Genomic DNA, 21,153 nt, shown 5'->3' with positions numbered 1-21,153 from the left:
TCCAGGTTCATGATAAAGAACAGATGGATGAAGGTGGCTTGGTAATGTGGCTGAGGAAAGCCTGTAGTTTCCAACCAAGAAGATTACATAAAGAAATTTTTTCCCCATTTGGGACATGTTCAGATCACATTTTGGCGATGATGTTCTTGCTGAAGGTAGATCGCAAAATGGTGATATTGCAGCAATTCCTAGTGGTCGACCCTGCTTTGTTCAACCACTGGATGTCTCTCCAAACAAGCCATTCAAGGACAGCATGAGGAAAGGTAGAATGACTGGATGATTGGAGGAAAAGAGACATTTACCAAGGAAGGCAGCTTAGAAGCTCCATGCTAGCAATCCTGTGTGAATGGGCTGCAGAGGCCAGGGATTAAATCAGAACAGAGATTGTTGTCAAATAATTCAAAAAACGTGAGTTATCCAATGCATGTAATCCAGACAAGGATTATTTATGAAAAGATATGGCCAATAATGACAAGATTGCTGATGAAGATGATACTGATGATCTACATGATGATACCATTCAAGAAGTAGTTTAGAGCACATTATTTGATAATGAAGGTGAGGAGGGGAATGATTTTTGTGGATTCTAATACACATTCAGTGCATGCTGCTGCTAAGTTTCTGTACTGCAAAAAAGAACTGAATGATATTGTACACATTTATATATATGGCTTTTATTTTTAATGAATTTGGTTTACACAAATTAATGTCAGTCTCCACTGAGATTATTAATTTCTAAATACAAATTCAATAATGACAATATTATAAATAGCGCCCCTTTTGGGACCAGGGCTGTTGGGAACAATCTCCAAACTGGCAACTGTGCAATAGCAAGACAATGGGAGAGGATAGATTCCAATCTCTTGAAACTATTACCTATGTACACCCATACACATATGTGAATTAGGAACAGTAAGTGATTCAGGCACTCAAGCCTGCTCTGCCATTCAATAATATCATGGCCAATCTGATTATGGCCTCAACTCTACTTGCCTGTCTACTCCCTTATTCCCTTTCACTCCCTCGTCAACCAACAAACTATCTAACTCCACCTGAAAACTATTCAATGATGCTGCTTCCAGTGCTCTCTGGGAAAGAGAGTTCCACAGGCTCAGGAGCCTCTGAAAAATAAAATGTCCTCATCTCTGACTTAAATGAGAGAACACAGTAAGAAGACTCACAACACCAGGTTAAAGCGCTCCGAAAGCTAGTGGCTTTTGCTACCGAATAACCCTGTTGGGCTTTAACCTGGTGTGTGAGACATCTTACTGTGTTTCCCCAGTCCAACACTGGTATCTCCACAATATTAAATGGGAGACCCTTATTCTTAAGCTCTGTCCCCTAGTTCTGGTCACTTCCGCATCCTTTCAGCATCCATCCTGTCAAGTCCCTTCAGGATCTCGTATGCTTCAATAGATCATTTCTTATTCTTCTAAATGCAAATGGTTTCCGGCTCCACCTTTCCCCATAGGATAAACCCCTCATCCCGGGGTCCTGGGACCCAGTACTTTCAGTATGCACAGGTCCTTATTAGTTAAATATTTAGTGTTAGAAATTCGGGTTTTACAGGAGTAAGTACGGGAGTTTATTTTCAAGATAATGATTATATCACTAATCTGCAGTGCATTGGGATGCGGCATTGCATTGAAGCACCCAAAATAAAAATTCATGAGCAAACATTTTTCCATAATGTAGAAAAATAGATTATGCCAGACTTGTATCAGTGAGTCACTCAGGAGACTGCTGCTGTCTTATTACTTTGCTTCCAAACTCTTCTTTCACAAAGCTGTTGATTACCAATATCAGCCATGCCAGGGAGGGTAGCTGTTGCTTTATTGCTGTCAGCTAATGGAAGGAATTCACAAGATATTTAGATTGTCTTGAGAAATTCCAGGCACCTACAGATACCTGGCCCCAAGCAACCTTTCTTTTAGACAGTAATTGCTAACAATCCATTCGATTGTGGGACTTGACAGTCAAGCCCAATTAACATCCTCACCTCACACCCTTACATGCAGACTTTACAGCAGGGACAATGAATTGGACTGGTGATTCTTCACATACAAGTCCAAATCTGCAAACATATTTTAATTTGATAGACACTGCTAAAGTTATGTGTCTTTTCTTCCAGTTTCTGTGTTAAGAAAGGAAATTTTACAGATATTGACTTAAAGCATTACCAGACAACTGCGGTTCCACGGATTTTGTGCTGTACCCTGGTGGAAAGAGATCAAGTGCTCCCTGAAATCCTTCTTCACCTTCCACACACTTGTCATAGATTAGCGTTGGGTCTGGACAGAAAAGGAGATACAGAGCATTAGGAAAAACAGAAGTGGCAACTTTCCCCACAGAAAAAGGAATCATTCATTTTTGCTCTACTTTCTTCACAGCATCATAAAACCGTACCCCAATTTCTGTATAGTTTGACTTTTTGCCCATTCCTTGGATTCCAGCAACCTCTGAGACAAACTATTCCCAGGCCTTTGTGTTACCACTGATTGCCAGAGGATATACAGCAGGTTTGCTCCCTCTACTCTGTCCCATAAACCCCACTTACTGTTTCAGCTGTGAATCTTTGCACCTGCAAACCAGGCAAGTGGGACCTTGCTACATGCAAAATGAGAAAAATCCACAACTCTCTTAACTTCCCTGCCACCACAACAATCAGTGCTCCTTTGAACTCTCATTCCTGCTAAGCCTTCCTGCCTGATTTTCCTACAACTCATTGTCGGAATCAATATTCTTTGCATAGTTCTCTACTGTAATTCATTTTTTCCTAGGACTTCAAAACTTAAATTATTTTGTTGTTCCCTTAATTTGGCCTTTGTTACAAATTTCAGACTTCTCAAATTATATTAGGAATCTGGATTTGTATGTCCACTAATGAGCAGAATGACTGATAGTTTGCTATTACACCCCGAAAGTGCTCAGAAAAAGTGGTCTACACCTACGTCCAGAGCCTGAGATCTGATATTTAATCTTTTCCTTCTCGTTCTTGGGAGATGTTAGTACCCTTGCAGACATTGATCTGCATCTGAGCCTCCAGAGCCTGAAATCTAGTATTTAAAGTCTCCCTCTTACTTGGACAGAGGTTGGTGCCTTTATGGAGGTGGAGTCACTGACAGGGTCACCCCTGTGTTTGCGCAGTTGGGGTTGCCCCAGTGATGTCCATAAAAATCATAGAAGCCCTATAGTGCAGAAGAGGCCATTCAGCCAATTGAGTCTGCACTGACACCAATCCCACGCTGGCCCTATATATAACCCCATATATATATCCCGCTAATCGTTCTAACCTATGCATCCCGGGACACTAAAGGGCAATTTAGCATGGCCAATCGTCCTAACCCGCACATCTTTGGACTGTGGGAGGAAACTGGAGTGCCCGGAGGAAACCCACGCAGACATGGGGAGAATGTGCAAACTCCACACAGACAATGACCCAAGCTGGGAATCTGAACCCTTCTGGAGCTGAGAGGCAGCAGTGCTAACCACTGTGCCACCTTGGTTTCTTTAAAAAGAAAAAACTGATTTTTAAAAAATATATTAGTACGGTACCAATGAACTGAGGTATGACATTTCCATTTCTGAAATCTGGCTTTTCAGATATTCAAACAGAAAAACAACGAATCCAAATCCAATAATTTTACTACTCACGGTTACAAAGTTTTTTCAGTGAAGTAATTGAAGATAAAGAAGAGACGCTCATCTTCCCACTGTTAGCTTGCTCCATTTCTATTGCTGGTTTGGCTTGTTTTAAGAAAAGCTGGTACAACTCTGACTGTAGAGGTGTGAGTCTGAAGAAAAGAGGCGGAAGTTTAACTGAAATTATAGAAGGATGGGGTAGGACAAATTCACTTCATTTTCTAACTATTCCCTGCAGGAGGCAAGGGTGTACCAAAAAAAAAGACTCCAGTGACTGAAGCGTCTATTGGCTTTTGGTGGACATAAATATAGTTAATTGGACAAGTGTAATTTAGTTATAGTTGCCCAGGTCGTAGTAGTTACATATTATTTGATTTTAAAAATATCATGCAGAGCAAAACCAATACGATTGCAATAGTGATGAATGTGATCGTTAAATGACAACAAAAACCTTTTTGATTATCACAATAATTGTATTTGCAGCGTTGAGTTTCCTCAGTTTGATTTTGTCCACCCGTTCAACAGAGGTATTTCCTTTATAATCAGAGAATAGAAGGTGTTGGACAGATTTCAGAGAAAATTTGCACAGGAGCAGCTGTGCCTTTTAGAATATTATTTCCAAACATCAACACTCACCATAAGACTGTTCCCGTTTACCGGTAAAGAATAAAGGTTGCAATATGCAGTCAGGTCAAATGTGAGGAAATGAAGCAGGCCATTCAGCCCTTCTAAATTATTTTGCCATTCAGTTAGTTCATGGCGATCTGTATCTCAGCTCCATTTACCTGCTTTTGTTTCATATCCTCAACAAACAAAAATTTATCAATGTTAAAACACTTCAATTGTCTCAGCATCTACCAATTTTAGGGATAAATGTTTCAGATTTTGGTGAAGTGTCTCCTGATTTCTCTCTTCTATAGCTCCTAGCTCCTCTTGTTCTGGGTTCCTCCAATAGGGAAATAACTTATTTATATCTACTCAATCAAATCCCAGAATCATTTAAACCGTTTGATTAGACCACCCTCCACCTCTTCAGCCCAAAGTATTACAAGACAAGTTTAGGCAACTTATTTTCATCATTTAACCCTGTAAAACATGTGATCATCCTGGTGCTGTACAACTTTCTTGATTCAGCGACCAAGACAGAATGCAGGAATCCGCAACCTCTGTGTATCACAACAGAATAAAAAACACATTAACCCTTTTCTCACTATACGGTTTACTTGCATGTCAATAGAAAATAAGGAGTCTATCATCCTGTGTCCTGCTTCAGACGTGCTAAATCAATGTGAAGGACTTGGACTGATACAAGTAGATCAACTGATTTTACATTAAAAGATCTGAATCAGGCATATTATAACTATACACACTAAACGTGATATTACCTGCAGCAGACGATTTGCTCAATCTTCACTGGCAAGTATTTGGAGAGGATATCTGATGTTCTTCGGATCAAACACCTGATGTGAGGATTTGGGCAATATGTCAGATAAAACAAATCTTGCGCAGGTGAAGGCACTGTTTGTTAACTAAGAACAAATCTACCATTTGAGATCATTCATACATAAGCAAGGAAGAAATTTTTAACCACCAAAAAGAATATTGTAAGGTAAAGCATATAAGACACAACTGGACAGATTTTACATCCTAAACATGTACATCTTCCAACGGTCTCTAACATTGATAAAACAAAAGCAGCAATGTCACAAAAACACCACCAACTCCAAATTCCCTTTTAAGACACACAATAGTCATATTTGGAGAGTTGTTGCCATTCCTCATTGTGATGCAGTGCCAATGAGGGAACTTCCTAACACCATTCTGGAAGACCTTTGACCAAAAGAACTGCAACTTCCCCACCCTCTGTTCCTTAAGGATGAACAATAACTATTTTGCCAGTGTCACCCACATCCCAAGAACAAAATTCAGGGAGTTACTCCAGCATAATACGAGTAATTCTGGGCAGCGCAGTGGTTAGCAGTGTTGCCTCTCAGTGCCAGGGATCTGGGTTCGATTCCCGGCTTGGGTCATTGTCTAGGCAGAGGCTGCATGTTCTCCCCATGTCTGCGTGGGTTCCCTCTGGGTGCTCCAGTTTCCTCCCACAGTCCGAAAGACGTGCTGATTAGGTGCGTTGGCCATGCTAAATTCTCCCTCACTGTACCCAAACAGGTGTTGGAATGTGGCGACTAGGGGATTTACCCAGTAACTTCATTGCAGTGTTAATGTAAGCCTACTTGTGACACCAATCAATAAACATTAAACTCTTAACTATTTATTTTGTTCCCTTACCTGTTCACAATGCTGATTAACTCTTTAAGTTTCTCCTCACCATGCTGTCTTTCACTCTCACTTGCATCTGCATCACGGCCCTTCAAAATGGGCAATTCAAATCGCTTCTTAAATTCCTGTGCAGTCCCTTAAAGAAAGGTTTGAACAATTGTTAATCTGCTTTAGAACTGACTCTCAACAACCACACGAGGTGGACCTTCAGGTTATTTTTGCAGTACGCAGAAAGTACAGAAACTGATAATTTCATCTAAGGAATGCAATCAGCAACTAATTCTGGAAAACAAAACCTGCAGCTAATTGAGATGCTTGCAAAGGTCCATTTTTAACCAAAACAAGTCTGTGTCAACCATAGAGTGGAAACAAATACTCACCGAGTATTCCTGCATTGACAAAATGTACAAGGCTGAAGTACTCGAGTAGGTCATTCTGGATTGGAGTTCCTGAGATCAGCACACGGCGCTTAGCCTTTAAATTGTTCAGAGCTTGGTATGTCTGGTTGTCTGAATTCTTCAACCTGTGGCCCTGTGGTGTGAATGGAATAAAAAACTTTCACTTATATAATTCTCTTCGGGTTTTATACACACACATATTTTTACTTCTTAAAAAATTGCAAGTATTTTTAAATTTGAATAAATATTTAACATGGTGAAAGTGAAAAGTTTAGTTTAAGAACATGAAGTATACGGTACACATGGCACCCAAACAGGTACAAAATGTATTTCACACAGGACTGTACAGCAGGTTTGTTCCTCTACTCTGTCCCATCAACTCCACTTACTGTCTCAGCTGTGAATCTTTGCAGCTGCAAACCAGGCAAGTGAGTCCTTGCTACATGCAAAATTACAAGAATCCACAACAAACTCTCTTAATTTCCCTGCCACCACAACGATCAGTGCTCCTTTGAATCTTACATATAAAGCAGAATATTAAGAGGTACCATATCCCTTGGAGGTCCTTAACATCATCTTGTCTGCTCTTCTCAAATATCTGCTCGTCTGCTATGGTGAGTACACAGGTTATGAAATCTGAAGCATTACATGTGTAATCGTACACATAACTCACACAACCCAGAGCACGCCAGACCTAAATGAAACATTAGGGTTTGCTGCACACTATTCAAGAACCAATACTGAGGCATATGTTATGAGTGATTAATCAATTTGTACACAGTGTACTCTGAATCTGTAGGCAAGAAAGAGAACTTAAGCAAATTGTGAATAAGCACTATTTAAACACAGGAGAGGTTTAATTGCCTTGCATCAAGTTATTAGAGGCCTAGAAAGAGTGGAAAGGAAGTAGCTGTTTGCCTTAACAGAAAACTCAATAGTTTTCATAGAAAACAGAATACTTTAAAGTAACTAGCAGATGGATTCGAGGGGAGTTGAGAAGATTTTTTTTCACCAGAGAGTGGGGGCTGAAAGAAACAGCCTGAAGGAGTGATGTTTGCAGAAGTATTCATGCATTTAAAAATAATACTTGAATATGCAGTAAAAATAACCTCCAGGGTTACTGACCAAGAGCTGGAAATTGGGATTAGGCTGCACAGCTTATTTTTCTGCTTTGTACAGACACAATGGGGAAGATCTTATGAGAAAATTTCTAAGTGCTGAGCTAGTCTGAAAATGGGAGAGGTTCAAATCCGCTTGAGTGAGTCCAAATTGCATTTCTTACGCACTTAGAAGGAAAAAAATGGACTAGGCCATTTCTAGCCATCTGAGGGAGGGGCAGGACTTAACTCACCAGGAAGGCTGCTGCAGCAGCAGAGGGACCCATTGTGCATGTGCAGACCTGTGGCTGCACCTGCGCAATGGCAACCAGCAGAGAGCTGACAGTCTAAGAAAGAGACCTGTCAGGCCTCTGTTACTGCAGCTGGCCTCAGAAATCTCACCCACGCCGCCCAGACCGATCGCCACCCTCCATCCCCCTCCCCCAACAATCACGATACAGAGTGGAGCCGGGTCCCACTCCGCCCACCAATTGCCCATACAGGGTAGCAGCAGGGCTCCTTCCTACCCAATGGGCTCACCCCCTTCATGCCCTGCCTCTGCCCATCTCTTCAGGTCCTGCCCCTGGGCTGACCACACCCTATTTAGGCTGGCACTGCCCAAGGGACAGAACTCTCTTGCCCTCAACCTCCCAGGGGTCCTCAATGCCTTTGGTTCTACCGGCGAGGCCATCATGATAGGTCCTTGTTAGTGGGAACCATGCGTGATCCTCACCAGAGAGAACCTCTCCTGGCGTGGTCACAAAGGCAAGTGAGCCAGTACTCATTGCATCCAAGGCTCATTAATTCTAGTCAAATGAAGATATAAATATATTTAAATAATATATTCAGCTTCTCCCGGAAATAGGCAGGAGCAAAGTGGTAAAATCACCCCCTGTGTGTTGAATGGCCTCCTTCATAGATTTTTTTAAAGTTTCTTACAATCAACCTAGAAAGAATGCCTCAAAGTAAAGTTATAGAGAAATATAGGATTGTCGCGGACACAAAAAGGCTTATTTTAGGTTAATCTATACGAGTAGAATTAGGGACTATGGGTAGGATTTTCTGGCTGTGCTCACCCCAAAACCGGAAAACCCATCTGTGGACAGAGAACACAGCCAGCGTTGAGACTAGATGACCCTTTGTCAGTAACTTCAGAACCAAGATCAGGAATTGCACATTCATTCAGAGTCTGGAGTTAACTTCAGATACAGAATGGAAGAAAGAACCCTGAAATCACTTAAATTGAATGTAATAATGAGGGGATAATTAATCAGGGATCAAACGTCACTGATGGATGAATTAACATGTGTCAAAAAGCTGTGTCCTATCTGAGATTGTTTTGTGACCTTGTGAATTGATATCTGCCGTCACATATATATGCTGAGACACAGTTACTACAGGCTAAACATGAAGCAAGTGTAGTTGGTCAAGCACCAAACACATCCAATTTCACACAGACCAGCAATATAGTTACATTACAGAATAACAGAGAGGTTAAGCTACGTTACTTAGGATCCTACCTCATCACATATGACCAAGCCAACAGCACCCTTGCAAAGGACGTCAGCATGTAGCCGGAATGTCTCATAAGAAATTATGAGGATTGGAGTTGGAATCCGTAACCCATGCTGGCTCATGAAGGTAGCTGTGTCAAGAGGAAAAGGATGACATGAAAGGAATCGATCAGTTATAAATTTCTACCTAAACCAGTAAGTTACAATGGAAATCTGTTTGAGAATTCTCAAAATATGAGGTTAATCAATAACTTCCTGCAGTTTGACACTGTCAACATCTTACATTTGCTGTCATTGTACACTTTAGCCTATCCAAAACTCACTCATCAATCTTGCTGACCTACATCAGCCCCCCAGTTTACTGGCATTTCAAATTTAATATTCTCATTCCAATGTTCAAAGTACTGCATGGCCTTACTCCTCGCTATCTCTATAAGCTTCTCTACACTAGAAAACTCCTTCCTCCCTCCCCACCCCCCCCGCCCACTCCGTCCCCCCACCAAATATTCCCCTTAACAAAGCAAGAAATATTTGCTAGACCACCAGGGAGAAATTTGTGCTGCCTTGGGATCATTCCATCAATTGTTTCTGAAAGGGGTTCAGTTCACATCTCATTTGAAAGATGGTAGTTCCAAGAATGAAACATTCCCTGCACTGAAATGTCAGCTTAGGTTTCAGTCAAGTTCCTTTAGTGGAATTCGAACCCCAAAACTTTGGACACAGGTTGATAGCGCTACCACTCAGCCACAGCAGACAACTTGAAAAGAGGTAGAAATTTGCCCAAGATCAGTCTCTAAACAGACTGAACTCACTGACAGAATAAGAAGTGAATTAATAGGAGAATGCAACACTCACTCCTGAAATTGTGCAATTTGATTAATTTTTTAAAAAATTACAATTGCACATTTTCCTGCAATATTGCCAAGAATTCTTCCTGTCAAGTGTGTGGTATAGTCAGTTGTTACCAAGCACAAGTTCATTCCATCTAACAAACCGTGGCTTCCAGTCAAATTTTTGCCAAGTGAAGTCACTGTTTACATCTGGGACGGCAGGGTGACACAGCAATTAGCGCTGCTGCCTCACAATGCCAGGGACCCAGGTTCGTTTCCTGGCTTGGGTCACTGTGTGGAGTCTGCGCGTTCTCCCCATGTCTGCGTGGGTTTCCTCAGGATGCTCCGGTTTCCACCCACAGTCTGAATGATGTGCTGGATAAGTGCACTGGCCATGCTAAATTCTCCCTCAGCGTACCCGAACAGGCACCAGAGTGTGACGACTAGGGGATTTTCATAGTAACTTCATTGTAACGTTAACATAAGTCTACATGAAACAGCAGTAAATAAACTTTAAAAAATTTAATTCTTCAGCCTATTTGATCTCATCTTCCAGTGCAGCTCCCTATCACTGTGACTTTCAAAATGAATTGTCTGATTACCTTGACAATAATCAGAACCTTGATTTAACACATCACTTAAAGGATATGCTTGCCTTCATTGGCCAGGGCATTGAGTTTAAAAATTGGGAAGTCACGTTGCAGCTTTATAGAATCTTAGTTAGGCCGCACTTGGAATATAGTGTTCAATTCTGGTCACCACACTACTAGAAGGATGTGGAGGCTTTAGAGAGGGTACAGAAAAGATTTATCAGGATGTTGCCTGGTATGGAGGGCATCAGCTATGAGGAGAGATTGGAGAAACCTGGTTTGTTCTCATTGGATCGACGGCGATTGAGGGACGACCTGATAGAAGTCTACAAGATTATGAGAGGCATGAACAGAGTGAATAGTCAGAAGCTTTTTCCCAGGGTGGAAGAGTCAAGATGTACAAGGCACTTTTTTTTTCACACAGACGGTGAGGGTGCCTGGAACTCGCTGCTGGCAGTAGTAGTGGAAGCAGATACGATAGTGACTTTTAAAGGGCATCTTGACAAATACATGGAATAGGATTGGAATAGAGGGATATGATCCCCGGAAGGGTAGGGGGTTTTAATTCAGTTGGGCAGCATAGTTGGTGCAGGCTTGGAGGGCCAAAGGGCCTGTTCCTGTGCTGTAATTTTCTTTGTTCTTTGACAGCAAACCCTCAGTACGGGACTCTGAATGCCAGCTAATGAAGTGTTCAAATCCTGAGCTTTGAGACTATAACTTTTGACTCATAAACAAAGATTCTACTAGCCATGCCAAATCACACTGACTTGATTAAAAAAGAGACAAAAAAATACTTACCCAGTTTCTGGTCAATTTCTGTCTTTGTTCCTCCATCAATAGCCAATGATTGCAGCTTTCCTGTCAGCCACTTCTCCACCTCATTGTACCAGTTTTTCACCAAACTGGATGGAGTCACAACAATGACTTTCTCAATCTCTGGCTTGGCATCTGGGCTTTGTCGTAAGAGGGTCCACATTAGGGAAATGCACTGCAATGTTTTCCCCAATCCCATCTCATCTGCCATAATACAGCCAAAGCCATCCATAATACGCCGGCCTGTCACACAGTCCCACATGAACTTCACTCCCTGGAAGACAGACACATCATTTACCTAGTCATTTAAACTAGGCAGGTTTCAAAATGAAAGCACAAGTAATCTTAATCAGACCCTAATCTCAGTCAAGATGCTTGATGGAAGGCACTAAGTGGAAGCCAGGACTTTGTCCTGGGAGAAAAAGTATAAACTGCCAATCCCATTCTATGCAGTAACCTCAGCAGTAGTCAGGCCATGAATTGCATCAGCAGATTTAGGAGCAAGTTACCTAATGAGCATTTCTGATACAGATTTAACAGCGGTTGCATATTCAGATTTAAGTTGGGTTTGGTTGTTTCTAAGATGTTTTCTTTCCTCTTCCCTTACCCACCAAGTCTAGTCACCATTACCTTCTGACGCAGAAATAAAGATGCTACAAGCTAATGTTGACTGATAAGAAGAAAGAAAAAGAACGATCTATCCAGTTTCTGGTCAATCTCTTTGTGCCTCATAGCCGATGATTGTAACTTTCCTGTCAACCACCCATCCCCTCATCCCCTACTCCCTATCCATCATCTGTCTGTGCCACCAAACCTCTGTAGCTGAGAAGATGGATGGGACACATTCTCTCAGACCACCAGCTGATAGATGCTAGGATATCCCCAAGATCCACTTGGACTAGGTCCTTTAATTTACCTTTTCCCTGCAGAGGAGCAAGAACTATTACTCAGGACTCTCTATTGTAATACAGCCAACATCAACAACTGTCAGTTTGGAGAAGTCACAGCCATAAGGTCAGATTAACTGCAGTGCAATACATTCCCAAAGCTCAGTGACATTGAAGCTTTTAACTTCTCTCTCCTACACTAAGGGACACTGAGGGCTGAATTTTGTGAGACCACCAGTCGGAGAACTCCGATCAGTTACGTGGGGGAAGCCTGAAGGAATCAAGTGCCTGACAGGCACTTAAATGCATACCAGCGGGCATCCAAGTTTCTGCTCTGTGCTAGTTTCTGTTCTATCCCAGTTCCCACTCTCACTACTTCATCCCAGTTCCCACTCCAATCGCTGTGCCTCAATTTCCTGCTCTCACTGCTTAACACTATTCTCACTGTTTAGTCAGGGTCCACTCCTGCTCCTTTACTCCAGGATCACATAGTCTACTTCAAACCCGAGTCTTTATGCTCCTGCAAATGGTAGTCTCATTTAAAAAAAAATGTTCATGGGATGTGAACATCACTGGCTAGACCTGCATTTATTGTCCATCCTGAAATCTCCTCTGAACAAGAGCAATTAAGAGTCAACCACAATGCTGTGGGTCTGAAATCACTTGTAGGCCAGACCAGGTAAGGGTGACAAATGGTAGGGTTTTTAGGATGGCAAATGACAGATTTCTTTTTCAACAATCATTAACGGTTTCAGATTACACTTACAATTCCAGATTTTTAAATTGAATTCAAATTTCATTTGCTATAGTGGGATTCAAACCCAGGTCACCTGAGCATTACTCTGGGTCTCTAGATTACTAGTCCAATGATATTGGCACCATAGACTTGAGGTTTTACCCATTTCTTTATATAGTGGAAATAATTATGTTAACATGCACAGTAAGTCAAAAAAGAATTATTTTCTCATCCATAAAAGACATTAACAGCTATGCACCAAAAACATTCCTCACCTCTCTCTGATGTGGTCTTAAGACAGAGGATAAGATAGGATCGACCACCACATGTACTGGAAGCTTCTCTCTGACAGAAGGGGAAAATTCACAGAGAATTAGAGAATTTATGTTGCTTGATCTTGACATTTAATAGGCTAATCAATGCCTGATTTTACCACTTGATTCAGCAGACTGTCCATCACATATTTTTTGGGAATATTTTTATACTTCTCCTGATGATTTTCTAAATGTTTAAAACTAACAACAAAGGTGTTGCAGAGCAATTTTAATCCTTTTACTATCCCAATATCTCAAATATTTTAATTATACCAACCATTTTCAGAATTGTCCAGATACACCCACAATGCTCTTAAGAGGAGTTCCAGGATTTTGATTCAACAACAGTGCAGCAACTATACATTTCCAAGTCAGGATGGTGTGTGATGTGGAGGAGGACTTGCAGGTGATGGTTTCCTTTATATCTGCTGCCCTTGTCCTTCTTCGAAAGTCACTGGCCCATGCATTTGCTGCCCATGTCCCTCTATGCGGTAGAAGTCATTCATTTGGAAGGTGCAGTCAGAGAAGCCTGGGTGACCTGCTGCAGTGTACCTTGTAGATGGTATACCCTGGTGCCACTGTGTGCTAGTGGTAGAGGGAATGAATGTTGAAGGTGGTGGATGGGTGTCAATCATACAGGCTGCTTCGTCCTGAATGGTGTCAAGGTTTTTGAACGTTGTTGGAGCTGCATCCGTCCAGGCAAGCGTAGAGTATTCCATCACACTCCTGACTTGTGCCTTGCAAATGGTGGACAGGTTGTTAGGAGGTGAGATACTCTCTGCAGAATTCACGGCCTCTGACCTGCTTTTGTAGTATTTATTCAACAGCATTGGAGAATAACATGCAGAGTATGACATGCTTATTGGGGAAAGAGAGTCTACCAATCTTATGCTGCCACTGCCAAGCTGAAGAATGAAATCTCCATAGTACAGATCAGATATTTTGATCAAATAGATACTACTTTACAGGTCTGTCTATGTCAAGAGGCAAAAAAGAGATTGAGCTATTATGAATTTTGCACACTGTAGTTGGTCATGAATACTTGGTGCAAGCTTTTAAGTATAAGGTAAGGTAATGTAATGATATTACTGGGATATGGTTATATTCCATAAATCTTTTGACCAAGAATAGATTTTACCCACTTGTCAGCCTTTAATTGGTCATGTGCACTCAGAGGTGGAGGTTCATAGAGTACCAGGGCACCTTCTTCATACGGATCATGGAGAGATCGTCTGGCTCCTGCACGCTTAATCCCAAGTGCCTTCAATCCAAGGGAACCTTAAATATGACAATGCATGTAAGAATTAGTTATAATCACTATAAAGTAGACCATCGGAATTTTGCTCTTTAACCCCTATAATAACAACAACAATTGGTGTCCATAGTGGATTCAGCCTACAGAAGTGTCAGTGATTACCAGAAAAATACTAAGAGTGACTTTTTGTTAATGAAAAAATGAAACAGTATTTGTATTATTCACATCATGTCAAGATGTCACATATTAAGCTCAGTTAATATGACCTTTCATTAATATGTGACATACTAATGAAAGGTCATTAATAGTATCTCTCTCTCCACAGATGCTACCTGACCTGCTGAGCACTTACAGCCTTTTCTGATTCTATAAAGATCTCTAATTTAATCACAGTTTACACAGTTAAGGAATGTGCACCTCGATAAACATATGTTTAACTGCTAAAGAGAAAAAGGTCAATAAAAATGTGCACATGTAAATATTTTAAAACAATAGAAGGACTTATGACAGAAAGATAATTATACAGATGTAAACTGAGGATTACAAACTAAGTATTGGAACAGCAGGAAGATAATTTTAAAATAAATTGAAATGAACCACAATCAGGTTAACAGATAGTTTTTAATATTATTGAATTTCTTTTCATGAGAAATGCCCTAAGTGCTTAATATTGTAAATAATATTGGACATCAGGGCCCAGTTTCAATTCTGTATAAATGCCTGGGTTTTGGCTAAGTTTAAATTGGGCGTCAGGTAATTACTTCAAGGTTATAAGTTGAATCACAGTTTTGTGAATTGTTTATTTCCACCTTTATATTTTATGATCTCCTTGGTTGGATTAGTGTAATCATAAATTCATAAGATATAGGAGCAGAATTAGGCCATTCGATCATGGCTGATAAGCTCCTCATCTCCATTTTCCTGCCTTCTCTCCATAACCCTTCAACCCATTACCAGTTAAAAATCTGTCTAACTCCTCCTTAAATTTACTTACTGTCACAGCATCCATCACACTTTAGGGTAGTGAATTCCACAGAATCACAACCCTTTGGGAGAAGTAGTTTCTCCTCTACTCTGTTTTAATTTGCTACCTCTTATCCTAGGACTCTGACCTCTCGTCTGACCAATGGAAGCATCCGCTCCACGTCTACTTTATCCATACCTTTTATCATTGTGTATATCTCAATTTGATCACCCCTCATTCTTCTAAATTCCAAACAGTATAGGCCTAAACTGTTCAATTTCTCTTCATATGACAAACCCCTCATCTCTGGTATCAATCTAGTCAATCATTCTCAAAAGCTGTCTAATAGTTCCACGTAACATTGATAAACCATCACAGTCTATTGATAAGATGAGCCTTGGAACTCACTTTAATGAATCCATTTTATCTTAAGATTAACTAACAGTTCCTACTTTTGAGGCAGCTAGTACATTAAAGCTCTACAACATAAAGTCTAGATGTTACATCTAGTCACACTAACGTATTCCACCAGATGCTATTGATAATATTTCAGACAAAGAGCAGACTTTTCTACATCGGCTGCTGCTTATACCTGTGTAGTTTGGAATAGGCACTCGGAAAGGTTTGGCTAAGATGCTCCGAATAAAAGCCTCCTGTGGAGGAACAGAAAGAGATGTCAACATGTACATCAATCAAACTTACTAAAACATTGATGATAAATCAATTTAAAAATGTTATGCTATTATTGAGATGGACTAGATAGACTGCAAGGTTGTTTACATTTTTGCATATTTCTATTGATATTCATAAATGTTGTAAGAAATTCTGTTGGAGATTTATTTCTGACAAAAAGAAACATGCTACCAAAGGTTTTTGTCTTGTGCTCATCAAAATTGGCAGTTAAAGTTTAAGCTTTAATTGGCAGTTAACAATTCTCTGCTGTACTCTCCACAGCAACATCACTACCAACCATGGGAGAGTTCTCAGACAAAATCAGCTCTAATTTAGATTCCACTACATTTGTAACAAACTTGACAACATTAATCAACAGAATTCAATACCTTCAGCTATATCCCAATGGTACATCTGCAGGACCCACCCACTCATAAGCTCCTTCCCCATGAGCAACAACTTGTGGTATTGGTCACTCACATGCTGGCTGCTGTCAAGGCACACAGGTCGATTGGTCAGCTGTGCTAGTGGTTTCCGAAATGGTGACATAAAACTTCCACCACTGTCATGCTCAGATCGTACCTTTCGTCTTTTTGGATTCTGTAAATAAAAATTCAGATTTTAAAATGTTGTACTTTTTGGTTTTGTGCAAACCATATTTCGCAGAAATCAACACCTCAATCTCTAAAGAGACGCTTATGACCCCCTGTAGGCAAGAGAGACCCATTTCAAAGGGAATTATACAAAAGCCATCTACATTTCATAAGTTTGCTTGTCTCATCAATCACCCATCCATTCCCATTACCAAATCATCGGGGATTTCAAAGATGCTATACATTGAAAGTTCCATCAACAGAAATAATTCTATGTGGACTTTAGCCCAGTGAGTCCCACATCTCAAATGAGACAAGATTCGATCTACTCGATTGAAAGTTAAATCAGTAAAATCAAAAGCTTAAATTTTAGCTAATCTTCACTCCACCTGTTCTGCCTCATTTGATTTCACACCACTACATATTGTATTTTAAGCAATTATTTTCATTGTTTCAGGAAGAAATTCCAACGTTATCTTTTTGAAAGTTTTGACTGTATCTTTCCTAAGAAAAGTCAAGACTAAGGAAAACCCCTATTGGCCTACTGAAACCTATCCCATTAGCTCAAATGAGATAAAAAGGAAAGTCCATTATATTGCAATTCAAATATGATCAATTGCAAAGTGATCCAGGCAGGTCAGTGTTTTTCATATAATAAAGTATGGAACATGTTTTCTTTGATTTAATTTTATTTTCAATGCATTTTAACAGGCTTCATCTGAAGAACTGCAATTTCATTTGCGAAGACATCACATTCATTCTTTATGAACACACAAAAGATACAATCACTTTTTTTTCACAATATTATTCACATCAGGTACAGTAGCAATCACTAGGAAAATAACACACAGAAACACTTAAATAAAAGACATTCATCATTCTTTAATTTCCAATTTGTATTAGATTACTCTACCACATCCTCAGCATCAGACACGTGTCCTGGCTTTCGCTTGGCAAGCTGACTTGGGGCTTGACTTCTTCTCTATGGAAGGAAAGTAACACATTTACAAAAGTTTAGCAAGATAGACTTGCATTTTTACAGCACTTTTGATAACTTCAGGACATTCCATAGCGCAAAACAAAAGAGGTACTTCAATAGATACAATAATAGTAAGGCAGGTAATTATTTGAATTGGTGTAAATTGAGAGAGATGGATGCTCAGCAAGCCTTTGGAATCCTTGTGCATCAGTCGCTGAAAATAAGCACACAGGTACAGCAGGCAGTAGAGAAGGCAAATAGTATTGGCCTTTATAGCAACAGGATTTGAGTATAGGAATACAGATGTTTTGCTGCAATTGTGTAAAGTGTTGACGATGCCACACCTGGAGTATTGTGTGCAGTTCTGGTGTCCTTATCTGAGAAAGGATGTCCTTGCTATAGAGGGGGTACAGCAAAGGTTTACCATGCTGACTCCTGGAATGGCAGATCTGTCATACAAGGCGAGACTAAGTCAGTTAGGATTATATTATTGGAGCTAAAGGTTATTTATTAGTGTCACAAGTAGGCTTACATTAACAGTGCAATGGTTACTATGAAAATCTCGTAGTCGCCACACTCCACGCCTGTACAAATGAGGGAGAATTTAGCATGGCCACTGCACCTAACCTGCATGTCTTTCAGACTGTGGGAGGAAACTGGAGCACCGGAGGAAATCCACACGAGAGGAACCTCACAGTAACTTACAAAACTCTAACAGGGTTAGACAGGGTCGATTCAGAAAGAATGTTCCCGATGGTGGGGAAGTGCAGAACTAGGGTTTGAGGATAAGGAGTAAACCTGAGGCGAGGAGAAATTTCTTCACCCGGAGAGTGGTGAATCTGCAGAATTCACTATCACAGAAAGCAGTTGAGACCAAAATGTTGTGTGATTTCAAAAAAAAAAGCTCTTGGGGCTAAAGTTTTTAAAGTTTATTTATATAAATAGAAAGCATTGAAGGAGAGTGCAATGAGTAGATTTTAACTATCAACAGATTCTCAATTAAGTAAAGACTTTGCATCATCTGCAGTTGATTCTGTTAGTTTGGAAATCTTGTTTAAAGATTTGCCTTCTCATATTCATCAAGAATGTTCCAATGTTTATTTATTGGTCACAAGTAGGCTTACATTACAATGAAGTTACTGTGCATTGAATTTCTGTGACTATTATGTAGATGAAACAGCTAACTACACACAGCAAGGTTTCACCAACTGGAATTCTATTTTTTATCAGCTCGGTTAAAAAAATAATGTTGACCGTGACATTGGAAAAACAGCCTGTTCTTCCTCAAATGGTGCAGCACAGTCTGTGACAATGCACCAAATCTTTAGCACATCACTGCAGGCTCAGCCTACGTTATGTGCTGCGGTTTTGTACTGTCACAAGCCTCTGACTCAGGAATGAATGCAGTACCAAATGAAAGTGCTGCTGATGTTTTTCACAGCAGATGATTGGAATAACCCAATGAAATACAGGACGGTTGAAAGAGAGGTCCCAAATGCTCTGCCAACTCAGTTAGCCCCTTACTTTACTTACCATTTTCTGAAATATCTATTTATTCAATCAGTTTTAAAGCTGAATCAAAATTCCATGATGAAATTTACTTGAAGAACTGAACGTCTTTGTCTCATCCAACTTCTAGTCCATAATCACTGAACAGTGGGGCTTCCATTCTCTATTCCATTGCTGGGCAGTTGATTCAATGCTTTAGCGAATCCAACGATCAAATCTTAACTTCATTTAGCAATTCTTTTCCAGTTTCCATGAATATAGTTTCTCCCTTTAGGCCGAAGTCATTTTTAAAACTTAAACTTTTCTGATAAATTTGGGTACTTTACACTTCAGTGCTAAACAATTCCTGTGCTCTTAAAACCCCTTTCAACTTGATGCTGAACTGGATTTTTTTTCCCCGCCTCACATTATTCTTTGCTCATTTTTCTCCATTTATAAAATCATCTGAAGAGTGTCATTCCCTTTCACAATCTCAATTTCTGCTCATTTATATAAATTACCCTTTATTTTTCAATAAATACTGTTAATCACAATCTGAATACATCTGTTAACAAACGTAAACATGATTAGTTCACAATTTAGTAGTTAATCCAGTCTCTGCAATTCTTGACTTGCCTCATTTTCAAACATATTTAAGTCAAACACAGCAGCATTATATTCACGGTCTGGCAAACACAAAACTGTTCAGAAAGCATATCTCTGTCCTAGTATTTGAACTGTAATTTGCACCCCTCTTTCATAGATTTGTCTCTGTTATATTCCTTAGATTGTAGTTATCTCCATGTGAAAATCCACATGTGAAAGCTTAGACCCCGTGCCAGTCTCTATCTCACTCTCTGTGCCAGCCCCTATCTCACTCTCTGTGCCAGCCCCTATCTCACTCTCTGTGCCAGCCCCTATCTCACTCTCTGTGCCAGCCCCTATCTCACTCTCTCTGCCAGCCCCTATCTCACTCTCTGTGCGCCAGCCCCTATCTCACTCTCTGTGCGCCAGCCCCTATCTCACTCTCTGCGCCAGCCCCTATCTCACTCTCTCTGCCAGCCCCTATCTCACTCTCTCTGCCAGCCCCTATCTCACTCTCTCTGCCAGCCCCTATCTCACTCTCTCTGCCAGCCCCTATCTCACTCTCTCTGCCAGCCCCTATCTCAGTCTGCCTATGGCAGTCCCTATCTCACTCTCTCTGCCAGCCCCTATCTCACTCTCTCTGCCAGCCCCTATCTCACTCTCTCTGCCAGCACCTATCTCACTCTCTCTGCCAGCCCCTATCTCACTCTCTCTGCCAGCCCCTATCTCACTCTCTCTGCCAGCCCCTATCTCAGTCTGCCTATGGCAGTCCCTATCTCACTCTCTCTGCCAGCCCCTATCTCACTCTCTCTGCCAGCACCTATCTCAGTCTGCCTGTGGCAGTCCCTATCTCACTCTCTCGACACAGTCTCTATCTCTCTCTGTGCCAGTGGCTATCTCAGTCCCTTCGGCCCTCCCTCTCTCTCCTGGCCCCAGTTCCCTCTCTCTTTAATTCAAATGCTGCCGAGATCGCCCAATGTCTCCACCCCCAATCCCTCCACCGCCTCCCCCCCGTTAGCCGGCAGATACCCGCGGTATTTCTCTCTCTGTTTATATATTTATTTCGGGTTCTCTCTTCTCTCTATTTCTCTTACGGATCAAATCTGCCGCCAAGATGGTGATGCGGCTGCGCAGTACCTATTACGGATGCTGCTGAGGCTCAAAGAGCGAGAGAGAGAGAGAGACTGCACTTTATCCAGTCACCGCCCACTAACTGCTCAGTAAAAGATAAAAAGCATCCTCAAAGCGCTGCTAACCTAGCATTGTCCAACACCAGCTTGCCTCCTTCATCTCTCAGTGCTCCCACTGAGAAGTAGAACTAGATATTGTCATCATATGTCCATAAGGATCTTCACTGTCACTTGGCCAAAGTCCTGGAATTCCCTTCCTAATTGCACAGAGTGTACAAGAAGGCAAGTCACCCCCCACTTTTTGAGGTGACTTGCCTTCTTGTACAGTCGGTTCAGTTAGGATGGGATGGGACTGAAAATCAGACGTGTTTTACAATAGTTTTATT

The 21,153-nt window shown here is 40.9% G+C and overlaps 1 protein-coding gene across 2 annotated transcripts in view; it reads right to left on the bottom strand.

The window, feature by feature from the left end:
* rad54l (RAD54 like) overlaps positions 1-19,896 on the bottom strand; it is a 31,291-nt gene extending 11,395 nt beyond the window's left edge. The window contains exons 1-13 of one of the 2 annotated variants that reach the window (XM_080196521.1): positions 19,098-19,896; positions 17,499-17,567; positions 16,473-16,592; positions 15,913-15,973; positions 14,244-14,379; positions 13,063-13,132; positions 11,150-11,438; positions 8,938-9,062; positions 6,303-6,453; positions 5,932-6,058; positions 5,028-5,102; positions 3,655-3,794; positions 2,181-2,291 (exon numbers count right to left, since the gene is read on the bottom strand). In XM_080196521.1, coding sequence (XP_080052647.1) covers positions 2,181-2,291; positions 3,655-3,794; positions 5,028-5,102; positions 5,932-6,058; positions 6,303-6,453; positions 8,938-9,062; positions 11,150-11,438; positions 13,063-13,132; positions 14,244-14,379; positions 15,913-15,973; positions 16,473-16,592; positions 17,499-17,567; positions 19,098-19,100 — 1,477 coding nt within the window. In that variant the 5' untranslated portion in view covers positions 19,101-19,896. Of the gene's footprint in view, positions 1-2,180; positions 2,292-3,654; positions 3,795-5,027; positions 5,103-5,931; positions 6,059-6,302; positions 6,454-8,937; positions 9,063-11,149; positions 11,439-13,062; positions 13,133-14,243; positions 14,380-15,912; positions 15,974-16,472; positions 16,593-17,498; positions 17,568-19,097 lie in introns of those variants that run through there. The other variant, XM_080196520.1, reaches the window with a different exon arrangement.
* Between the last annotated feature and the right edge of the window lie 1,257 nt (positions 19,897-21,153).

The sequence above is a fragment of the Carcharhinus amblyrhynchos genome, chromosome 9, assembly GCF_965287045.1.
Source record: "Carcharhinus amblyrhynchos chromosome 9, sCarAmb.v2.hapA, whole genome shotgun sequence".
In the NCBI taxonomy this organism is placed as follows: Eukaryota; Metazoa; Chordata; class Chondrichthyes; order Carcharhiniformes; family Carcharhinidae; genus Carcharhinus; species Carcharhinus amblyrhynchos.
Note: the sequence above shows the minus strand (reverse complement) of the source record. Positions and strands in the feature narration are given on the sequence as shown.